The sequence below is a fragment of the Hyaena hyaena genome, unplaced genomic scaffold (assembly GCF_003009895.1).
Source record: "Hyaena hyaena isolate Hyena2069 unplaced genomic scaffold, ASM300989v1 scaffold_245, whole genome shotgun sequence".
Taxonomy (NCBI): domain Eukaryota; kingdom Metazoa; phylum Chordata; class Mammalia; order Carnivora; family Hyaenidae; genus Hyaena; species Hyaena hyaena.
The window spans coordinates 1,249,665-1,274,053 of NW_024080878.1; the positions used below are offsets into that span (position 1 = coordinate 1,249,665).

The 24,389-nt window shown below is 40.5% G+C and overlaps 1 protein-coding gene across 1 annotated transcript in view; it reads right to left on the bottom strand.

Moving 5' to 3' along the window:
• Nucleotides 1-21,603, bottom strand: part of DENND5A (DENN domain containing 5A) — a 112,772-nt gene extending 91,169 nt beyond the window's left edge. Inside the window, exon 1 of the mRNA XM_039244588.1 lies at nt 21,461-21,603. Within this exon, the coding sequence (XP_039100519.1) occupies nt 21,461-21,569 (109 nt within the window). The 5' untranslated portion in view covers nt 21,570-21,603. The remainder of the gene's footprint in view (nt 1-21,460) is intronic.
• Between the last annotated feature and the right edge of the window lie 2,786 nt (nt 21,604-24,389).

The window sequence follows — 24,389 nt, forward strand, 5'->3', positions numbered from 1 at the left end:
CGTTTACTGGTCATAAAACAAATCTCCTTTGAAGGTAACATGGCTTTCAATTCCCTCACTACCCTGGCTCCTAGACCTAGAATCTAGGTGTAGTCTAACTGACATCATTTAAAACATCCATTCTCTCTTTTTTGACAATATCTAATAGATACTGTATTAATAACACAAGCTAAAATCACAACTTTTGCCATAAATCAAAGTTGCAGCCAACTAAAAGCCTTACATTTTAGTGTTGCTATTAAGTCACACCTTTTTTTTTTTTTTTTTTAGAAAAATCTTCTTTCTATACTACTACTTTTGTATCACCTGCTTCATCATACAGCTCAAATCTCTCTCCTATCCCCGTGTGTATACTAATTATTCCCATCAAAACATCCCTGAATCCAGGTCATGATCTCATGGTTCATGGGATTGAGCCCCGCATCAGGCTCTGCGCTGACAGCATGAAGCCTACTTGGGATTCTTTCTCTCCCTCTCTCTCTGCCCCTCCCCTATGTGGGTGCTTTCTCTCTCTCTTTATCTCTCTCAAAATAAAAATAAACACTAAAAAAATTTTTTAAAAACAGTCCCTGAATCCAAAACTGGTGGTGAGTTATTCCCTGCTTCTACCAGTCTACTCCCTTAATGAAGAAGATGTGATTATTCTGACCTAACATGCTCCTAGGGGCCCCGTGTTAGCTCTTAATAATGAGTTTCCTGGGGCATCTGAGTGGCTCAGCTGGTTAAGTGACCAACTCTTGATTTCAGCTCAGGTCATGATCTCATGGTTAGTTGAGTTTGAGCCCCACTTCAGTGCAGAGCCTGCTTGGGATTCTCTCTTTCTTTCTCTCTTCCTCTCCCTTCCCCTCTCCCTCTCTCTGTCCCTCCTCTCTTCTCTCTCTCCTGTTCCCCCTTAAAATAAGTAAAATAAACTTAAAAAAATAATAATCAGTTTCCTTTTCTAAATCCACATACTGGGGTGCCTGGGTGGCTCAGTCGGGTAAGCATTTGACTTCGGCTCAGGTTATGATCTCACGATTCATGGGTTCAAGCCCCGCGTTGGGCTCTGTGCTAACAGCTAGCTCAGAGCCTGGAGGCTGTTTCAGATTCTGTATCTCCCTCTCTCTCTGACCCTCCCCTGTTCATGCTGTCTCTCTCTCAGAAATAAACATAAAAAAAATGTTTAATAAAAAAATAAATCCACATACTATATATTCTTAATAAGCCATTCTAGATTTTGATTAGAAATGTCAACTCTTACCTTCTGAGTCTTGAAAATATGTCATCTTGTGGTAATTCTATATTCCTTAGATGCTACTGACAACTACATGATCTCATCCCAAAACTCTGTCCAAACTCTGGGGTATAATTTGTTTGGGTTAAGAGACTTGAAATCATTCAGAGGAAGTAAATGCTCCAATATAAATGCTTAATGATCTCAGGTTTCAGTCTCCTCTCACTAATTCATTTCTATCCTTGCCAATCTATAGATAATTTACAATGAGAATTCAGGGAGGAGCTTCTGGGGCCATTTCATTGGTCTTGGAATTTTTTTTTCAAATGTGGTTATTTAGGATTTCATACTTAGAGTACTACCTAGCATAAAATACCCTTCTTGAAGAAATGCTTAGCGCAATGAACATTTCTTTTTGTTTGCTTCTTTTTAGGTTCTTCAAAACAAATCCATAAAACTGTTAGAGGAAGCAGAGATGCTAATTGTAACAGTTCTTTTTACCACAGCAGCAAAAACTGAACTCGCCAATCTATTACAAAATAAGGCTAAAGAAGAATTCTAAAAATGAATACACCTCTGCTACCACAGAGAGAGAAAGAGAGAAGAAAATGCATAGGCAAAAAATTTAAATTCTTCCTCAAGGTGAAAATATCTCCATAACTCATCAACATTATCAACCCATAGATATTTACTGAATGTGCAAAACATTCAAAATAATTCACCCAAAACCTCTTATCTTACACCCTCCCACCAAATCCAAGCTATAAATATAAGCACAGAGTGATGTTTTCTCCATTCAGCCACCATGGGATAGAGAATCTACCCCACACTCAGCCATTCTACTACATTACTACATTATTCCATGCTCAGTTTATTAATCTTGACTGAGTTCCTGCTATGTACACAACTCTATGCTAAATGCTATAGAGATATAAAAATTTATCATTAAAAACCAACGCCGCCTGGAATTCATAAAGAAGTAAGTTTATATCTCCTTCTCCGGGTAGATGGGGCTTACAAATCTACAGAAGCCTCTCTCCCAGATGAAGCTAGGAAGGTAGTACAGTATATCCTGACATATACACTATGGTTGGTAGAAGAAACAAAACTTTAAACACAGGCAAACCTAGATTCAGATACTAGTTGCATACTCTGATGAATTTTAAGTAACCTGCCCAAGTTCCTTCTTCAATTTCAGCTTCCTCATCTTTAACATAGGTATAATAATACCTTGATAGGCCCGCTAAGGGACTAAGTGAGTTAACACATGTAAAAGGACATACCTGTACAAAATACAAGAGCTACCCAACAAATATTAGCTCCTTTCCTCCCAAAAGGACAGCCATACATGCAAGAATCACTTCTAAATCTGTAACCATGAAAATGGCACAGAAATGCCTTGGAAATTCCCAAATTCTTCCCAAGAAGGAAGCCTCCACTGCATAAAAAAGTGACAACATATATATCTGTCCAAAGCAGAGTTTAGAGCAGCAAACATGGCTGTATCAAGAACACTAACATATCCCTAAGTCCAAATTTCAACCCACAGTTTATAAAAAAGGACCACCTCCTCACTTGTACTCCTAGAGTGTACAAGGAGATTTAAGAATCTGGGAGCCTCCTGTCAGGTTACCCTCAATAACAAAAGTAAGTTCTCTTTACCCTTAAGACCTCTATCTCTTATAGTATTTTTTTTTTTTTTTTACAGTTTCCCACCCACTAAAATTTTACCAGCTGGTACTAAATCAAAGCACAAAGACAAGCATTTGTTTTACTAAACAGCTATTAAAAGCACTGTATTGGTCATATCAAAGCCTTGTTGTACCACAGGCCCAGCTGTGAGAGCAATGGAAATGTTTCTCTTCCATTCTGCAGAATATTGAAAAGTGGTGCATATGAGCATGTGTGCATGAGCAGGGTAAGAGCTTTTTTCAAACAGTAGAGTAGTGTCACAGCATAGTGATTAAGAGGGTTAGCTCTGAGACTGCAAATCTAAATGTGAAAGAAAGAACAATAAAGCTTTTAGTAGGAAACACAGAACATCTTTGTGACTTTGCAAGAGCAAAGATATCACAGAATATAAAATGCAAGAACATAAAGAGAGAAAACTGATAAATTGGGCTATAACTAAAAACTTTTGTTCCTCAAAAGCCACCATTAAGAGAATGAAAATGAAACACAGAGATCAGAAGGCGCCTGGGTGGCTCAGTCGGTTGAGTGTCAGACTCTTGATTTTTGGCTCAGATCATACCCCAGGGTCATGGAATCAAGCCCAGCCTTGGTCTCCATGCAAAGTGTAGAGCCTGCTGGAGATTCTCTCCACCCCCTTCCCTGCCTCCTCCCCTGCCCTCACTCTCTCTAAAAAATAAAAAATAAAAATAAAAATAAAAAATAAAATGTTTTAAAAAGTAAATATTTTCAGTACATATAACTAACAAAAGATTCCTATCTAAAACATATAGGGGCCCCTGGGTGGCTCAGTCAGTTGAGCATCTGACTTCGGCTAGGGTCATGTTCTCGCAGTTTGTGAGTTCAAGCCAGACACTGGGCTCTCTGCTGTAAGTGGAGCCTGCTTCAGATCCTCTGTCTCCCTCTCCTCTGTCTCCCTCTCTCTGTCCCTCCCCTACTCGTGTGTATGCTCTCTCTCAAAACTAAATGAACATTAAAAAAATAAAATAAAACATAAAAAGTATTGATCCATTAGATCAATAAGAAAAAAAAAAAAAAAACACCTGAAAGAAAAATGGCCAAAGACTTAGATACTTCTAAAAAGAGAGTATACAAATGTCTGATAGGAGCACCTGGCTGGCTCAGTCAGTAGAACATGAGACTCTTGATCTCAGGATCATGAGTTCAAGCCCCACAATGGTCATGAAGCTTACTTCAAAAAATCAAAAAACAAACATCTGATAAACTTTTGAGAGGTGCTCAGCTTCATTAGTCATCCAGAAAATGCAAATTTAATTAATGCAATACTACTACACAACTACCAGAATGGCTAAAATAAAAAGGAAGGAAAATGCTGAGTATTGATGAGAACAGGGAGCAACCTACTGTGCTAGAGGAGAGACTGTAACGTGGTACAACCACTGTGGAAAACAATACGGCAGTACATGTATTTACTAAAGCTGAACATATACCTATGACCCAAAATTTCCACTCCTAGGTAAACACGCAAAAGGACAAAGGGAATGTTCATAAAAAAGGCACATACGGTAATGTTCATAATGTAACACTACTGTAATACTCAAAATCTAGAAACTATCCACAGTGTGTCATCAACAGTAGAACTAAGAGATAAAGTGTGGTACATGTATGCAATGGAAAACTATACAGAGGTAAGAATCTAAAACTACTTACAATATGAGTGAATCTCTCAAACATAATGTGCAAAAGAGTTCAAACACAAAAGAGCACACAGCTTTTGACTGAATAAAGTACAGGCAGGCAAACCTAACTGATACTGTTAGAAGTCCGGTTACGTTTGGTAGGTAAAACAGCAAATACTGACTGGCAAAAACAGGGAAGGATTTTGGGATACTAGAAACAGAGGTATGATCTGTTTGTGAAAATACATCACAGTGTGTACTTTGATATGTGCGCTTTCCAGCATTATATATTGATTTCAAAAAAGCATTTCTTTCTTAAAAAAAAGTAAACTCTAGATTCTTTCCATCTATTAGCTGAATAATCTTAGGCAAGTTATTAGCCATATGGTGCATCAGTGTCCTCACATACAAAATGGCAATAATAACAGAATTTACTACATGTGGTTGCCAATAGGCCCAAATGAGATACTGTATGTAGTACTATTACCCTATCTCCACTTTGCATCCATGTCAAAATTATATAGATAGTTAAGTGATGCAAGGGTGCCTAGTGGCTTAGTCAGTTAACTGTCCAACTTTTTCTTGATTTGAGCTCAGGTCATGATCTCACAAGAACGTGGGATCTCACAGTTTATGGGATCGAGCCCACACTGGGCTCAGTGTTAACAGCACAGAACCTGCTTGGGATTCTCTCTCACCCTCTGTCTCTGTCCCCTCCCTCACTCACACTCTCTCCCTCTCTTTCAAAATAAATAAACTTTAAAAACAAAAGCAAGGGCGCCTGGGTGGCTCAGTCGGCTAAGCGCCAACTTCGGCTCAGGTCATGATCTCATAGTTAGTGGGTTCGAGCCCCACATCAGGCTCTGTGCTGACAGCCAGCTCAGAGCCTGGAGCCTACTCATGCTGTCTCTCTCTCTCTCTCTCTCACAAATAAATAAAAATCATTAAAAATAATAAAAAATTAAAAAAACAAAAGCAATAAGATACTCAAGATTTATATAAAGTAATACAGTGTAAAATTACTTGTAAAAAGTATAAACCACCCAAGTGCCAAATAATCATTAAAAATGCTACAGTTCATAGAGTGTATTATGCTAAGCAAAGTCAGTCAGAGTAAGACAAATCTATGATTTCACTCATATGTGGAATTTAAAAAGCAAAACTGATGAACATAGTGGAAGGGAAGCAAAAATAAGATAAAAACAGAGAAGGAGACAAGCCATAAAAGACTCTTAAATACAGAGAACAAACTGAAGGTTGCTGGTGGGGTGTTGGATGGAAGGAAGGGCTAAATGGGCAACAGCATTAAGGAGGGCACTTGGAATACACACTGGGTGTTATAGGTAAATGATGAATCACTAAATTCTATTCTTGAAATCATTATTATACTATGTTAACCAACTTGGATTTAAATTTTTTAAAAAATTCTGCAGTTCAGCCATATTTTGGAATTAAATAACAATTAAAATCATGTATATGATCAAAGCCATCTATGAGAAGCCTTCAGCTAACATCATCCTCAATGGGGAAAAACTGAGAGCTTTCCCCCTGAGATCAGGAACACGACAGAGATGTCCACTCTCACCACTGTTGTTTAACATAGTGCTGGAAGTCCTAGCATCAGCCATCAGACACCAAAAGGAAATCAAAGGCATCAGAATTGGCAAAGAGGAAGTCAAACTTTCACTCTTCGCAGATGACATGATACTCTACATAGAAAACCCGACAGACTCCACCAGAAGCCTACTAGAACTGATCCAAGAATTCAGCCAAGTTGCAGGGTACAAAATCAACGTACAGAAATCGGTTGCATTTTTATACACCAATAATGAAGCAACAGAAAGAGAAATCAAGAAACTGATCCCCTTCACAATTGCACAAAAAACCATAAAATACCTCGGAATAAACCTAACCAAGGATACAAGAGATCTGTATGATGAAAACTATAGAAAACTTATGAAGGAAATTGAAGAAGACACAAAGAAATGGAAAAACATTCCATGCTCATGGATAGGAAGAATAAATATAGTTAAGATGTCATTACTACCTAAAGCACTCTACACATTCAATGCAATTCCAATCAAAATTGCACCAGCATACTTCTCAAAACTAGAACAAACTATCCAAAAATTTGTATGGAACCACAAAAGACCCCGAATAGCCAAAGTAATACTGAAAAATAAAACCAAAACGGGAGGTATCACCATCCCAGACTTCAGCCTCTACTACAAAGCTGTCATCCTCAAGACAGTATGGTATTGGCACAAAAACAGACACATAGACCAATGGAACAGAATTGAGAACTCAGAAGTGGACCCAAAAGTATACAGCCAACTGATCTTTGACAAAGCAGGAAAGAATATCCAATGGAAAAAAGACAGCCTTTTTAACAGATGGTGTTGGGAGAACTGGACAGCAACATGCAGAAGAATGAAACTAGATCATTTTCTCACACCATGCACAAAAATCAACTCAAAATGGATAAAGGACCTGAACGTGAGACAGGAAACTATCAACACCCTAGAGGAGAAAGCAGGAAACAACCTCCTTGACCTCCACCGCAGCAACTTCTTACTTGACACATCCCCAAAAGCAAGGGAATCAAGAGCAAAAATAAACTGTTGGGACCTCATCAAGATTAAAAGCTTCTGCACAGCCAAGGAAACAACCCAGAAAATTAATAGGCAACCAACGGAATGGGAAAAGATAGTTGCAAATGACATATCAGATAAAGGGTTAATATCCAGAATCTATAAGGAACTCACCAAACTACACGCCCGAAAAACAAACAACCCAGTGAAGAAATGGGCAGAAGACATGAACAGACACTTCTCCAAAGAGGACATCCAGATGGCCAACAGACACATGAAACGATGCTCAGCATCCCTCCTCATCAGGGAAATACAAATCAAAACCACACTGAGATACCACCTCACGCCAGTCAGAGTGGCTAAAATGAGCAAATCAGAGAACTCTAGATGCTGGCGAGGATGTGGAGAAACGGGCACCCTCCTACACTGTTGGTGGGAATGTAAACTGGTACAGCCCCTCTGGAAAACAGTGTGGAGGTTCCTCAGGAAACTAACAATAGAACTCCCTTATGACCCAGCAATAGCACTGCTAGGAATTTACCCAAGGGATACAGAAATGCTGAGGCATAGGAGCACATGTACCCCAATGTTCATAGCAGCACTCTCCACAATAGCTAAAACATGGAAAGAGCCTAAGTGTCCATCAACAGATGAATGGATCAAGAAGATGTGGTTTATCTATACCATGGAATACTACATGGCAATGAGAAACAATGAAATCTGGCCATGTGTAGCAACATGGATGGACCTTGAGGGTGTTATGCTGAGCGAAATAAGTCAGGCAGAGAAGGACAAATATCATATGTTTGCACGTATAGGAGGATTAGGAGGAACTTGACGGAGGAACAAGGGGGAGAAGAAGGGCGGAAATGGTGGGGGAAAGGGAGAGAGGCAAACCATGAGAGACTCTTGAATGCTGACAAAAACTGAGGACTGATGGATGTGGGGGGGAGGGGGGGATGGGCATGGAGGAGGGCACTTTGGGGATGAGCACTGAGTGTTATGTGGAAAATAATTTGACAGTAAACTATTTGTAAAAAAAATAAAAATAAAAATAAAATAAAATAAAATCATGTATATGAAGAATATTTAATGGCATGAGAATATTCAAGACATTTTTAATTGCCATGGGAAAATGATGGACATACAATTCAAAAAGCAGCATATACACAACTGCACTTCTCTCATGATCCCAATTTATAAATACATACTAGTGTACATATATATTTTTCAATGCAAGTATTCATGAAGTTTTGACTTATTTCATGACAAGATATTCCTAATATACAGTTTCCACAAATGAATGAAAAAAAGATAATCAACACAATGGAAACATGAACAAAGACCTGAACAGGTAGGTAATTCATAGAATATACAAACGTACATGAAATATATGAAAAGATGCTCAGCCTCACAAATAATTAAATTCCGACTAAAACAAGACATTTTCCTCCTAGCAGAATGGAAATGTTTTTTTAAAAAAACCCAGAACATTTTATTACAGATGTAGAGAAACTGGAATCTTAAAAAGTAGTGGTGAGAGTTTAAATTTTTTAATACTTATTTTTATTTATTTTGAGCGACAGAGATTGCAAGTCAGGAAAGGGCAGAGAGAGAGGGGAGAGAGAGAATCCCAAGCAGGCTCCACCCACTGTAAGTACAGAGCCTGAAGTGGGGCAGGATTCCACTAACCGTGAGATCTCACGACCTGAGCCAAAATCAAGTGTCAGATGTTTAACTGAGTCACCCAGGTGCTCCTGATATGGGATATTCTTTTAAGATGTTATTTATAAATACATTACATGTTATAATTTGAAATAAACCCTCTTTTTACTTCAGTTTGTCTGAATGAGTTTCTGCTCTTTATAATTAACTCTTCACTGGGGTCAATAAAATTTCAGGAGAATACTTCATGATATTGAGAAATATTCATGACAAAATTAAGTGAAAAAAATCAAAACACAAAATTTTACATTTCACTTTATCACAATATGTAAAAGTATATACACATACACCCACACACAGTAAAAACTGGAAAGAATTGATCTGGGTGATAGTTATACACATGCATACATATATAAAAATACATCAAGCTTTGGATCTGTGTTTAAGTTGTACTGCAATAAAAATGTTTAAAAGCTAGAAGGAACTACATAAAGACATCAAAATACTAACAGCTTAAATCTGGATAAAAGAATTATGAGTCATTTATTTTTATATGTTTCTAAAATTGCTAAATTCCCTTTAAGATATATGTATTTTATACCTCAAAGTTTTATTTTTAGAGAGAGAGAAATACCATGATCTTCAAACATGTTTTTTCCAACCCTCAGATTCTATCATTTATGTACAGGTCCACAAGTGTTTTTGCACATATTAAATGAACACTGAATTAAACAATGAATAAATCAGAGAGACTATGTTTTTGTTCAGGGTCACACCAGGGCTAAGCCCTCCATAGTAAATTTTGCAAGATATAATAGAACTCTCCTGAGCCCCAAGGACACACCACAATCTGCTTCTCTCTTAAGGAACTGACCTTTTCTGCAGTTAAGTGGTTTACATTCCTGACTCCAGAAGACTATTAGCTCAAGAACAGCAACTGTATCTCACACAGCTATGCAAACAAGTGTCCCATCACTAAGTTGGTCTTTCAGTAAGAGAAAGGTTTGTGGTAGCAGACTTTGGAGACAGGGAAAATAGGCTTCCAATTCTTGTTATATGATCTTGGGCACATTATTTAAATTCTCTGAACTTTAGGTTCCTAATCTGTAAAATGGGGATAATGCCCTCTCACACCTGGCATTGAAGTATATTCAATAAACAATAAATACTTATTAATTTAATTATCATCTATTATAACAAGGATAAAATGCTACTCTAACCTTTCTTAGTGTGTTCCCTATGACTTTGTCAGTGGGATGGTGGGCTAAGACTAGCACAAAGGTATAGATAGAACAAAGCTAACTGGTCCTTATGCAAAATGACTCAATGACCTTGGCCTCATTAAATGCACCACACTCATAACCAACTGAGCTAATCAGCCAACAGAGCTAGATCAATCCTACACAAAACACTAAACAGCTTCCTAAAAGATAAAACCATAAGTGCTTAAATACTACTTTCCACCCAATAGAAATGCTGGGGAAAGAATGTGTTTCATATGGATGCTGTGAAAAAACTGGGCTAGGAGGGGCACCTGGGTGGCTGTCACTAGTGTCCAATTTCAGCTCAGGTCATGACCTTGCAATTCTTGGGGTTCAGAGCCTGCCTGGGATTCTCTCTCTCTCTCTCTCTGCCCCTCTCCCATTCATGCTTTTTTCTCTCTCTCAAAATAAATAAATAAACTTTAAAAAAATGGCCTAGGAGAAGAATTAAACAACTATTTAGCCACGAAAGGGATTAAATACTATTTGGACATATAGAACTTCAGAGTTAGCAAACTGAATAGATGTCAGTTTAGCAATTGATACTTCTAGATATCTGTTTTGGTTTTTCCCAACAAGAGATTGTGATCCTGAGTTAAAAAGAACTGGTTAAACAAATTAAAACCAGATTCATTTAAAAAAAAAAAAAAATAGGCAGGTTCATCTTAACTATTATAAAATTTAGCTTTAAAAGCTTTTTTAATGCTTATTTTTTGAGAGAGAGAGAGAGAAAGAGAAAGAGAGAGAGAGAGACAGAGTGTGAGCAGAGGAGGGGCAGAGAGAGAGGAAGACACAGAATCCAAAGCAAGCTCCAGGCTCTGAGCTGTTAGCACAGAGCCTGACGTAGGGCTCAAACTGCGAACCATGAGATCATGACCTAAGCCAAAGTCGGCCACTTAACCAAGTGAGCCAGCCAGAGGCCCCTAAAATTTAGCTTTATAAATTAAAATTTATAAAACATTTGGAATGAAGTACAAAATGCTTATTCCATCACCATCTTACCACTACATCTGCCTTTGGCCCTTGACTTTTTGAGTATGGGAAAACAATCGATACTATTCCTCTTTTCTACAAACCTCCACATTTTTTCACTTATTCAGCACTTAGAAAAGTTGTGGAAGCTTGGCTTAAATTCTAAAAGTTAAGTCCTGTGTTTTATAGCAGAAAAAAAGAGGAGTGAGTGGCAGCACAAGGTAGTTCAGTCAGTGAAGCATCTGACTTCAGCTTAGGTCATGATCTCATGGTTTGTGGGTTTGAGCCCGCCATCAAGCTCTGTGCTGACAACTCAGAGCCTGGAGCCTGTTTCGGACTCTGTGCCCCAACCCCCACCCCCCCGCCCCTTTCCTGCTCATGATCTCTCTCTCTCTCTCTCAAAAAGTAATAAACATTTTTTTAAAAATTTGAATAAGCAGCCTCTATCATTTCATAATTAATAGAACAAGTCTTTATCAAGCAACTACTATGTAAAAGCACTGTCTTCTTGCAAAGCTAAGAAATTTGTCTGACTCTGAGACAATAGGAATTTGTAACATGGCTCTGTAATATTTTGTTTTGTTTATTTGGATTTTTTTTTTTTTTTAGTTTTTTAGTTTTCATTTATTTATTTTGAAAGAGAGAGCACAAGCAGGGGAAGGGCAAAGAGAGAGGAAGAATCCCAAGCAGGACCCGCACCATCAGTGCAAAGCCTGACACCGGGCTTGAAATCACAAACTGAGATCATGACCTGAGCCAAAATCAAAAGTCTGACACTAAACCAATTGAGCCACCCAGGTGCTCCAATACTAACATAGCTCTGTAACGTTTTAATTTTTCTAATTACCTATGGTTTTTATAATCAGCAAAAAAAAAAAAATAATAATAAGGAGAAATTTTTTAATGGGTGTTGTCAAATAAAGACTCTGGAACAAACAGGAAGAGACACCTAACTTACCTAAAATAAAATCTCTAGTTTTCTTCAACAATTTAACAATAATACCTATCTTCACAACTGGGCTAAAACAGTTGGAGGGCCATTATTCTAAAAGTACAAAAGCAAAAAAAAAAAAAAGAAAGAAATGTTAAAAACAGTCTAAAAATAAATAAATAAAAAATAAAAGTACAAAAGCAGTAAGAAGAAAAGGGCATTAGAGATAATGGAAAAAAGAACCAAATCCTTTGACATTCCTGGCAAGTAATTCTAAAGTATAACAAAAATGCATGTAACTTGTTATAAATTGGTTTTATCCACTTATGTTACAAACCATGCCTCATGATTATTATTTCTAAATGATCTCCTTCTCTCTTGCTGCCTTTAAAATTTTTTTAAGTTTCTTTGCTGTACCCCATCATGCTCTTTCATTATACAGAATATGGTAAACCAAGGCACCTGAGTGGCTCAGTTGGTTAAGCATCCAACTCTTGGTTTCAGCTCAGGTCATGATCTCATGGTTCATGGGTTCGAGCCCCACATCAGGCTATAAGTTGGCAGCATAGAGTCTGCTTGGGATTCCATCTCTCCCTCTCTCTCTCTCTACCCCTCCCCCACTCTTGCTGTGTCTGTTTCTCTCAAAATAAATAAACTTAAAAAAGGGGCAGGCATTTGGATGGCTCAGTCAGTTAAGTGTCAGACTTTGGGTTCAAGCCCAGCATCAGGCTCTGTACTGACAGCTCAGCGCCTGAAGCCTGCTTTGGATTCTGTGTCTCTGCCCCTCCCATGCTCGCACTCTGTCTCTCTCTGCCAAAAATAAAATAAACATTATAAATATATGAATGAATGAGTAAATGAATGAATGAATGAATATATATGGTAAACCAAAAGTCACAGCCAGCACTCAAACTATACCCACAAAATATATAAACTGCAGCCTACACTGAGGGATTTCTGTGGTTAACAAATGCAAACTTTTTTTTTTTTCAAAGAAAAGAAACTTCAGACAAAAAAGCATCAAACATCCTGAAATAGCCACACAAAAAAGGGAGCTTCTTAGAAACAAAGCCCTAGTAACTACTTGATCTACAAAAAAACATTTTCAGATCTGATAAGAGTGGGGTAGACTTGAAAAAATATATAAAATAACAACGAGCCTTAACTAAAATTCAGGAAATGAGTGACCTGATTCCTCTCCTAACAGAGCTCCTCTACTGTAATGTGAGTTGGGGACTGAATTAAAGAGGTCACACTACATACACACTACGCACACTACACACTTGTTATTCAATGATTAAGCCACTGCTTCAGTTTTCCCAAATCTATGACTCAAAACAATAATCTCATCAATGATGTGACAGGAGACAGAACACCTGGATTCCAATACTTCTTTCTAACTTGCTGGGTAACAATGGACCAAAAATTGTTTTTCAAGTGGCGCTGAAAACTTTTTAAAAGTACAAGGCAAAACTATAAAGTCACTTACAAATATTAATTATTATTACCATCTGCCACAAGTGGTGGTTAAACTATCTCTGATTTCCAGCTCTGACTTTTTAAATTCTGTGACCAATATTAATGAATGCACACTCATTTTTTAGTGTGTTGGGCCAACAAGGAATAGTTTAGAAGTCAAGGAAGGAATGAAGTTTACAAGAGGAACTTCCACAGACCTTCTCCCTGCTTAGGCCTCTCAGCACTCCATGAAACATCATTTTTGACTAACCCAGCTAGAGATCCGAGTGGCTCAATCGTTTAAGCATTCAACTCTTGATTTTGGCTCAGGTCATAATCTTACAGTTTATGAACTCAAGCTCTGTGTCAGGCTCTGCATTGACAGCGTAGAGCCTACTTAGGATTCTCTCTCTCCCCCTCTCCCTCTGACCCTCCCCTGCCTGCTCGCGCGCGCTCTCTCTCAAAATAAATAAATAAACTTTAAAAAAAAAAAAAAAAGACTAACCCAGCTAGTTCGGTCCATACAGTAGATAACAGATGGCCTAGCTTACCCATAACACTAATGAATAAACAAATATTACTAACCTGTCTCTCTTTAACAGGAAATTATTACAGATCTCATGGATGACACAAGCAAATATCCTAAGTATAATATCTGAGAAATCTGATAATCTAAACTATACCTGTTCCCATCTTACTTCATGGAGTCATATCTGAACCTCTGGGAGGATACTGAAAACAGCTTGAGAGCTGGCATACCCTCTCATTATCTACCATAACAAGACTCAGAATCCAAAATTCAGTTCAGGATTCCATGTACTCCAAACTAAAATCAGTCATCACAGAACATCTGGAACACAGACATATGTCTAATATCTGCCTCACTTAATAACTTTGGAGAACTAGGGGCTCCTGGGTGGCTCAGTTAGTTGATCATCCAACTTCGGCTCAAGTCATACTCTCACCATTCTTGAGTTTGAGCCCCGTGTCAGGCTCTGTGCTGATGGCTTGGAGCCTGGAGCCTTCTTCTGATTCTCTCTCTCTGCCCCTCCCCCACTCATACTGTCTGTCTCTCTCAAAAATAAATAAACGTTAAAATTTTTTTTCAATTAACTTTTGAGAACTACATCTAAAAATCTGACAATAAAAGCCTATGTGTAAACACTAAATTCCCTAAGAAGTAGCCAGCTTCTAAAAAGTAACTCTTTCTTTCACTGGATTTTATGCCATATCCAGCAGGTTCCCTCATGTGGACCTAGGTTCCTGAGAGACTTCTAAGACCTCCTGACAGTAATTCGTATCCAGGGACAGCAACAGGAATTAAGGAGCCAAGCCAACTCCAAGAATTCTGTCTGCCAGAGTTAGCAAGAAAACAAGCTTACAAAAGGATATAAAACTGGAAATGGGTGTTGCCAAAGGACGCCTTAGGCAAAGAAAACTTTATTTCTAATCTAGGAAGGAAGGAAGGAAGGAAGGAAGGGCCAAGCAGAGTCTAAGAGAATATGGTTTAAGCACCAAACACTGTGACTCAGGATTTCCTCCTAAGAGAGGAGCAAGAGAGGAGAGGACCAGTGCCATTCAAGCAAAATCTATTTACTTTCAATTTGATCCTCCCTATCTGAGGGTGTGCAAAGGGGGGTTCTGTTTAAGAATGTACAGTCTCTATAACTAAATTTAGCATGTAATTTTAAACTGCCTGTAACTGCTTTGTTTCTCTGTGTTGGTCTCTTCTCTTGACCTCTCCTTTACTCTACTTTATAAAAGGAAATACATGATCTAACTTAGGAAATCTCCTCCTGCTATAGCAACCTTGACCTCTGCAAGTTATCACAGATGCCTAAACTAAGCTATCAGGATTTCAGTTTTGCTTCGGCTAAGAGTCTTGGATTCAAAGCAGAGAAGCCTTATTTTTTTTTTTAATAGTTTATTGTCAAGTTGGTTTCCATATAACACCCAGTGCTCATCCCTACAAATGCCCTCCTCCATGCCCATCACCCCCCTTTCCCCTCCCCCCCAACCCCCATCAGTCCTCAGTTTATTAAGAGCAGAGAACCCTTTATACAAATGACCATGAGAGAACCTGCAGAGAATTGACAGACTGGTAGAGGAAAATAAAAACAAAATAAAAATTAGCTCATATTGACTCTCTGATTGAACCTGGCTCATCAAACTTCTTAAAGCCACTTCAGTGGCACTTGGGTGGCTCAATTGGTTAAGTGTCCCAACTTCGGCTCAGGTCATGATCTTGTGGTCTGTGGGTTCAAACCCTACATCGGGCTCTGAGATCACAGCCTGGAGCTTGCTTTAGATTCTGTGTCTCCCCTCTCTCTCTGCCCCTCCCCAACTCATGCTCTGTCTCGCTATGTCTCTCAAAAATAAATGTTAAAAAAATTTTTTAAACAACTTCTTATAGCCACTTCATCTCTAGAACGAAATAGGCTTTTTTTTTTCTTTTTTTAAATAGAAGATACCCTTCTTAGCCATCAGGGATATGCAGATCAAAACTACAATGAGATATCTTGACTCCCAGTAGGATGCCCATAATCAAAAATATAGATAATAAGTGTTGGTGAGGACATGGAGAAAGTGAAACCTTTATACACTGCTAGTGGGAATGTAAACTACTACAGTTGTTCTGGAAAACAGTCTGGCTATTTCTCAAAAGGTTAAACAAAGGGTTGCCGTATGACCCAGCATTCCACTCCCAGGTATATACCCAAGAGAAATGCAAACATATATCCACACAGGGGCACCTGAGTGGCTCAGTCAGTTAAGCATCCGATTTCGGCTCAGGTCATGATCTCACAGTTCGTGGGTTCGAGCCCCACATCAGGCTCTGTGCTGACAGTTCAGAGCCTGGAGCCTGTCTTCAGATTCTGTATCTCCCTCTGTCTTTGACCCTCCCCTGCTCATGCTGTCTCTATCTCTCTCTCAAAAATAAATAAAACATTAAAAAAAAATTTAAAAAAAAACATATCCACACATAAATATGTACACAAATGTGGGGCACCTGGCTGGCTTAGTTGGCAGAGCACACAACTCTTGATCTCAGGGTTATGAGTTCAAGACCCACATTGGGTGTGGACCCTACTGAAATTAATTTTTTAAAAAGTATACAAATGTTCACAGCAGCATTATTCATAGTGATCAAAAACTATAAACCCAAATGTCCATGAACTCATGGATAAATAAAACATGGTATATTCATACAGCAGGAAATTATTAGCCATAAAAAGAAATAACATACCGATACATGCTATCACATGGACAAGCCTTAAAAATGTTCTAAATGAAAAAAGCCAGCCACAAAAGACCATATATGACTTCATTTATATGAAATGTCCAAAACAGGCAAATCTATAGATATCAAAAGGAGATTAGTGGTTGGCTAAGGCTGAGGGTTAGAGAGGTGGAAGGAAATGGGGAGTGACTATTAATGGGTATGGGTCTTGGGGGGGTAGGGAGGTGTCAGCAATGAATATATTCTAAAACTGACTATACTGATGTTTGAGCAACTCTGTGAATATACTAAAAAATTACTCAATTACATAGTTTTTTTTTTTAACTTTAAGTAATCTCTTAAAGAACTCAACATGAAGCTCAAACTCCTGACCCAGAAACAAAGAGCTGCATGCACTTCCAACTGAGCCAGCCAGGGATGCTGAATTGAACACTTTAAGAAAGTGAATTATATGCGATGTGAATTATATCTCAATCAATTTGCTTATATATATGTATATATATATATATATATGTTAAGGAGAGAGAACATATACATACAAGTGATAAAACAAAACAAATGGAACAAAATGTTAATCAGCAAATCTGGAAAAGGATATATAGAAGATCTTTGTACTATTCATGTGAATGTTCAGTGTGAAATTATATGAAAAGAAAAAGTTAAAAAAAAAATAAGATACCCTCATGAGAATCACACATAGCATTCTTTCTTAACATGAAACAAACCTATACTAGAAAAACTGACATAATGTCTGCTCCTGCCCCTGCCAAACAAATATTTTACGTGTCCCCTCTACTTAATGGATTACTGCAAATCATCACTCAAGTAGCGAAAGAAGAATGAAATGTGGCAAGGGAGGAAAATATTTTCTAGCTTGCTCAGGGCCTCAGTTTCTTCATCTGTAAAATCAGAAGGTTATATAATCTCCTGAAGCGTGCTTCCATGTTTGACATGCCATGATTCTTATGTTCTAAATTCATTGCTCAATATGGTTAAGGAGGAGTATGATCTCACCAGGCCTCTGACCTTCCTAGTCAGTAAGCATTTTTTTCTCTCTTTAAACAGTGACATTAAAAGATGATTTCAGCGTATTCTCACAGGCTCATACCGGATACTGACCAGTCTCATATCTATGTCCCCAAGCCTTTCTCTTCAATTCTTGGCAAAGTCCTTTGCTCAGAGACTGGGAAACTGGAGTAGTGGATGCAAGAACCAAGAATATTTACATCTTAATGCTGGGCACAGGTAGTTCAGAGGAACTTAAAAAGACTACAAAGTAAGAAACAGGTCACAAGTATTCCGGAATCTTAACTCTCAGGCCCAAACAGGGAAAGTAAACTCGGAAATCCTATCTCGTAGTGAGCCTTCTCCTGCAGTCACTGGTAATGACCATAAAAAGAAAAGGGGAAAACGAAGATGCCCAGGACACTCATCCATCTAAAGGTAGGAGTGGGACCGGACTTGACTACCATCTGCCTCCCCACTTAGCTGGGCCAACAGTAATGAAAACGTATATCAGAAGCAATTCTTACAGATGTGCTTATCTATCTGACAAGCTCAAAAAGCCAACAAGCAGATAACTATTTCCTAAAGTTGACTAGACTTAGGATTCATTCATTGATTACTTTCCTCTCTTCCCAACCCAAAATACTTCCTCAACTAACCAGAAAGAAAACAATTTTCATACCTTTCTCAGTTCCCTGCACAACAAATAACTAAGAGACTTGTCTAAATGCTTAAGTTTGCAAGAAAGGGAATGAGGTGACAGAGACTCTATAAAATCCAATTCTTTGAGTTTATTCAACACAGTAAGTTCTATGCTTATTGTTGCAACCAGAGATTGAATCTAAGCTTCCTGCTTATTGTTGTAGCCAGAGAATGAATCTTAATCCTTCTCCGCAAAACAAGAAGGAACACTGAATGCCTTTGATTTGCCTGTTCAAGATTCACTTTTTTAAAAGTATAGAAGCTATGTGAGGTATAGAACTTAATTTGCCTGGAGAGAACACAGACTCCTCGTACCTCCCTAAAGAACCTGGGTACAGTTCACAATTTACTATAGTTTCACTTATTATGACATCATCAGTTTGGGAGCTATAAGGCCTCCTAAGGAGAGAAAGAAAATGCACCCTGCAGAGTCTCAATACAGACCTGTATGAGCTATTTGTATTCTGTTTTATTTTATTCAGATTCCCTCTGGGTAGTCTAGATTCCCCTACCAACTCACCAGAAATGAAATGAAGGAAAAAAGAAATCCTTCAATCAGTGCCTATTCGAACAAAGGCCACCTACTGAATAAAATGGTCTTGGCATTCCACTACTGCAACCACATTTAAAAAGACAGAAAAAATGCCCTTCCTTCACACATTTTATACAATTGATTGCCTTTTCTTTATTCTCCCAAGCTTTCACAGAGATATAATTTTAGCTTGCTGAAAAACCAGATAATTAACAGATATTCACTAAAATAACATTTTTAAAAAAAATATTTTTATTTATTTCTAGGAGAGAGAGAGAGAGAGCGTGAGCAGAGGGTCAGAGAGAGGGAGACACAGAATCTGAAGCAGGCTCCAGGCTCTGAGCTGGCAGTCAGCACAGAGCCCGACGCGGGGCTCGAACCCACGAACCGCGAGATCATGACCTAAGCAAAAGTCGGAAGCTTAAACGACTAAGCCACCCAGGCGCCCCTAAAAGTAACATTTTTGAGGGTCTGCTTGATGAGATTCTTATTTATATTACCTGCTTTATAGATGAAGATGCCAGCAGTTACCTAACTTGCACCTAGTCACCGAGATAGCCAATATATTGCAGAGGGGGAATGTTTAACCACAAAACCCATGCTCTCACTAACAAATCACTTCCTGGCTTCGTTCTTATGTTTTATCATATGCAAACCATTCTCATTATTTTCTAAAATCAAGTTTCTATAAATTTAATAGACACTCAAAAGCACAGCATAAAAATAACACTTGTTTATTCCACAACTTTAAAGTTTCTTTTACTGGGGACAACTTTGTGATTCTTATTCTTTCTCAACATATTAGCATTTTCTAAAGAACAAGCCAGGAATGAGATGCAGCTTAGTGAAAGGAGCACTGAACCAAAAGTCAGGCAATTAACTAACAGGATGCAGGCTCTACTGTCCTTCCTGGGGCTCATTTTCCTCTCTGAGGTCCCTCCCAACTCCAACATCACGAACTAAATTCCAACAACTATATCACAAAGTCAAAAAATAATAAATATGAAACACAGATATAAAATTAAAGTCTTTATTATAAGGATTTGAAGATCCAAAAGAGTGAACTTGAAACAATAAAGCTACTCCAACAAAAGGCCTAGTATTAATGACATGACTGCTTCATGATATTCTTCGCCATCTGCTATAAATTTGAGAAAATAGTATATTTGTTTTGACCTTGATAAAGGTCATTAATTTACGTTTTTTAAAAGATGACCTATTTCTGTCACTTGAAGTATGCACCTAATTTTTTTTCTTTTTTTCATAAAAAACACTGGGATTTTTCTGACGGCAAAAATAAGCAAACAGAGGTGGCTGAGTGGGTCAGTCGGTTGCGAATCCAAATTCCGCTCAGGTCATGATAACACTGTTCATGAGTTCAGGCTCCTAGTTGGGCTCTGTGCTGACAGCTCAGAGCCTGGAGCCTGCTTTGGATTCCGTGTCTTCCTCTCTCTGCCCCATCCCCGCTAACACTCTGTCTCTCACTGTCTCTCAAAATGAGTAACATTAAAAAAAATTTTTTTTAATAAAAAAATAAACCAACAACCCTGTCCCATCACCTCTGAAACAAAGTAAAATTAGTCAACAGCATAATCACTTTCAGGAAACCTAGTGAATACAACATGACAAAGCACTGGAAAGGGGCATCCCTCATCAAATCAGGATGACACAACAAACCTCCAGGCACATGAAACCTGCAAACTGGACACTCCAGACAAAAACTTTTTCAAAACTGTTGCAATTCAAAGGCTTCAATGACAGTGCAGTGGAATTCATGGGGACTTTACAATTATGACATTCTTCTGCAATTCTTGCCAAATCTGATCTGGGCCCCATCTTCACTCCCCTACCACTTCCTCTTTGAAAGATGACTTGAGAGGCACAACGACCCAACCCAGACTCTCCCACTGGGTTGCTGCCCTTTTATTCACAAATAACACTGGTCTCATAAAAGGCCACCAATTACTTTTCACAAAAGAGGCACGGCCTCGGGGTACAGGCCCTTTCTAGTACTAAGAGTATTCTTACTCTTCTTCGTGTGGCCAACTTCACTTCATGGCTCAACTTTACTTCTTGTCCTATCAAACGGGGGACCCAGCCTAGGGCTGGTTTTGAGGAACTGGCTTCTTGGGAAGAGGCCAGAAAAACTCACCAAGTTTCTGTTTTGCTCTCCTTGGTTTGTTTTAAAGTCTGAGTAGAACTTACTTTCACTAGAACGTGAAATATCTTCTTCCCTCCCTAACGGGTGTTCGAGAACAAGCTTACCTTTATCATGTACTAAGTCACTCTACCTTCACCAGACAAAACACACAACGCTTCCCCCTCCTCCTCGTCCCCTACTACAGGACCATCGCGCAGAGAGGTCGTTCGGACCCCTCCCAGCTCAGAGCCCCTCATCCCGCTTCACCACCTCCAGCCCGAAGCCCCCTTCCCCCGCGCCAGCCATGGGTCCTGCGGACCGGCCCTCGCCCAGATCCCGGGACAAAGCGGGGAGGTTTCTCGAGGGTCCCGGGCCGCAGCGGGCGCAGGGAAACAGCCCCGGGCTCCGCGCGCACTCACCCGACAGCTCGTCCGGCTCCAGCCCGGTCTCGGTGTCCAGCCCGCAGATGACAAAGTAGTCGGCGAAACGACTGGGCGCCGAGCCCCCTCCGCCGCCGCCGCCGCTCATGGCGCCGGGGCCGAGCCGGGCCGGGCCGTGCGGAGTGCGGAGCCCCCGCACCAGGGCGCCCGCCCGCCCTCAGGCTGCCCCTCCCGCCGCCGCCGCCGCTACCGCGGCTCGGGCCACCGCCCCCGGCCCTGGCCCGGTCCCCGCGGCCGCCGCGGCTGCCGTGACGGGTCAGGGGGGCACCGGGCCGCCCCGCGCCGCATCCTGGACGCCTTCCTCTCTGCGCCGCCGCCGCTGCCGCCAGCCGAGAGCGCCGCGACCCGAGCGAGCTTGGAGAACGGCGAAAAGCGCTGAGGAGAGAGCCCCCACCGCGACCCCCCTCCCGCCGCGCCTGCGCAGGCGCCGTCGGGGAGGGGGCGGGCGCCTGGCGGAAAGGATGACGTGATGCTCTTCGGGCCCTGAGGGCCGCAGCTTCCCAGGCGGCAGCCGCAGCGCAGTCGGGTCTGCCACTGCCGGGTCGCCAGCAACCGTTACCCTCTCGAGGCTGCGACTCCTTTTGAGAGGACGAGATGAGGGGTGAGTGGGCGCATCCTGCAGAGCCGATACTCTGGCCCACTTTCTGTCCTCCCACCACTTCCTCCCACTGGAGGTCCAGACATCTCCTCCTTAACCGGCCCTGTCACAGGAATGGGGTCGCATGACTGAGCTCAGCAGCCCACCTTGTCTCATCTCCAGGCTAGACCTAGACCCCAGATAGCGCCTTCTCCCTTCCCCTGCTCCCTGGCTTCCGTGCCCTTCCCTTCCCTTGGGAGAGCTGAAGATGCCTTCTCTTTTGGTGGAGATGGATCAGCCAGTCCTATATTTACCCTTATTTTTACAAATGGGGAAACTAAGGCTCAGTAAAGAGGAAAGTCTTCCCGCAACTTTATATAGAGTCTAAGAGACAAAACCCGGACTAGAATCCTGGGCTGGTGGTCAGCTCCCGGCTCCCTCACCCACCACCTCAGCCTGGCCTTTCCCCATGCACCAGGCTGTCCCCCATGCACCAGGCTGTCCCCCATGCACCAGGCTGTCCCCCATGCACCAGGCTGTCCTCTTCTCTCTCCCAGAGCCTCCAGACGCCCCAGCCGCTTTAGGAGCTCCCTTTCTCCTTATGAGAAATCTCAGATCCATCTCTGAGCTGGTTCTTCTGAGAGAAAGTGAGGGACGAAGAGGAGAGAAACTTACCTCTTGCTCCTTGTCTTGGGACCCCCTTGATTTGGTTTCCCACAAAGGGTAAGGCAGGAAGCTGGAGATCAGAAGCCAGGAGGGTAATGTAGTATCTTGGTTACCACCATGGGCTCTAGAAACAGAATGCTCAGATTTGAATCCTGACTTTGTCATTTACTATGTGACCTTGGGCACTTTCCAGGTGCTAGCTATCATGTTTTTGTGAAGATTATATAAGATAAATGTGCAAACAGGTAAAATGGTCAGAATAGTGCCTGGAACATAGAAAGCACTCCATAATTATTATAAATTATTATTATTCAACAAAAGGTTTGATCTGGCAGGCTGCTACGAAGGACTCTGGAAGGCAGCTGGTTTCCCCAAGGACTGACCCTGGGCTCTCTCCTGGGTTCTCTCCTGGGTACTTCTCTTAAGCATTGATTCCCTTGGGGAGGGTGGCCTGGAAGTCACAGCCAACATCACTGGGAACCATAGCACCTGCCCCTCCCTGTATGTAACCTAGCTGAACTGAGGGGACAAAAAGTGGGGAGGAGAAAGTAGCTTCACAAAGTCCATTCAGGATGATACTCCCTGCCATCCTGTATGTTGGAAACACAAACAGTAGAGGGGGCTCAGAGAGCTAAGTAATTACACAGCATCTGGGCATCTCCTAAGGTTGGAGATGGTCAGGGAAGGCTTCCAGAAGGAGATATATAATCTGACCTGAGTTCCAAAGGATCAAAAGGAACTTCTCAGGTAAAAAGGGAGACAAAGAAGATGTTTCAGAAAGCAAGGGCAACAACAGGGAGTGACAGATTAAAATGATACATTCAAGCAACAGCAAGTAATTCACTTCAACGAGAATTAAAGGGGGATGAAACCAGGGAAAGAAAAGAGGGACAGAGCAGGAAAGTCTTCAAATACCAGGCTAGAGAATTTATCCTGTGAAGTGTGTGTGAGAGGTGGTAACTTAGAGGAATTTAAGCTGAAGAATGACAAGATCTGACTGACATCTTAAAATGATTACTTAGGCTGATATGGAAAAAGAGACTTGAAAAAGGCTTAAATGTCCTCAGTTTAAAAGTGCAGAGACTTTTGGGGTGCTGGGATGGCTCAGTTGGTTAGGTGTCCAACTTCAGTTCAGGTCGTTATCTTGCTCTCTGTGAGTTCAAGACCCACGTCTGACTCTGTGCTGACACTTCAGAGCCTGGACCCTCCTTCAGATTCTGTGTCTCCCTCTCTTTCTGCCCTTTCCCAGCTTGCACGGTCTCTCTAATACAGAGACTTTTTATCCAGTGCATCCAGTTCAGTCAGGTGCTGGGAGATCTCTCACAACAAGTCAACTCATAAAACACAAGTTCAAAACAAAACTCCAACTATATTAATTTGCCCTGGGAAATATAACTGCTCAGAGTCCCAGAATACTCAACTGTAAAGTGATCTCCTTCCCAGTAGGAAATATGTTTGGCAGAGTGATTGGCTTCTTTTGAGAGTCAGAGAGAAAACAAAGTTGGATGCTTTTTAGATTTAGTGTTTATATCCCCACTCCTGCTTTTGCTATTTGTGTGAGCTGAGGCACATCAGTTAACCTCTCTGGAATAAGAATAATTATTCTTACCTTTTTCACAAGATTGATTTGAATATTATTAAATTAATTCTTAAAAATCAATGAAA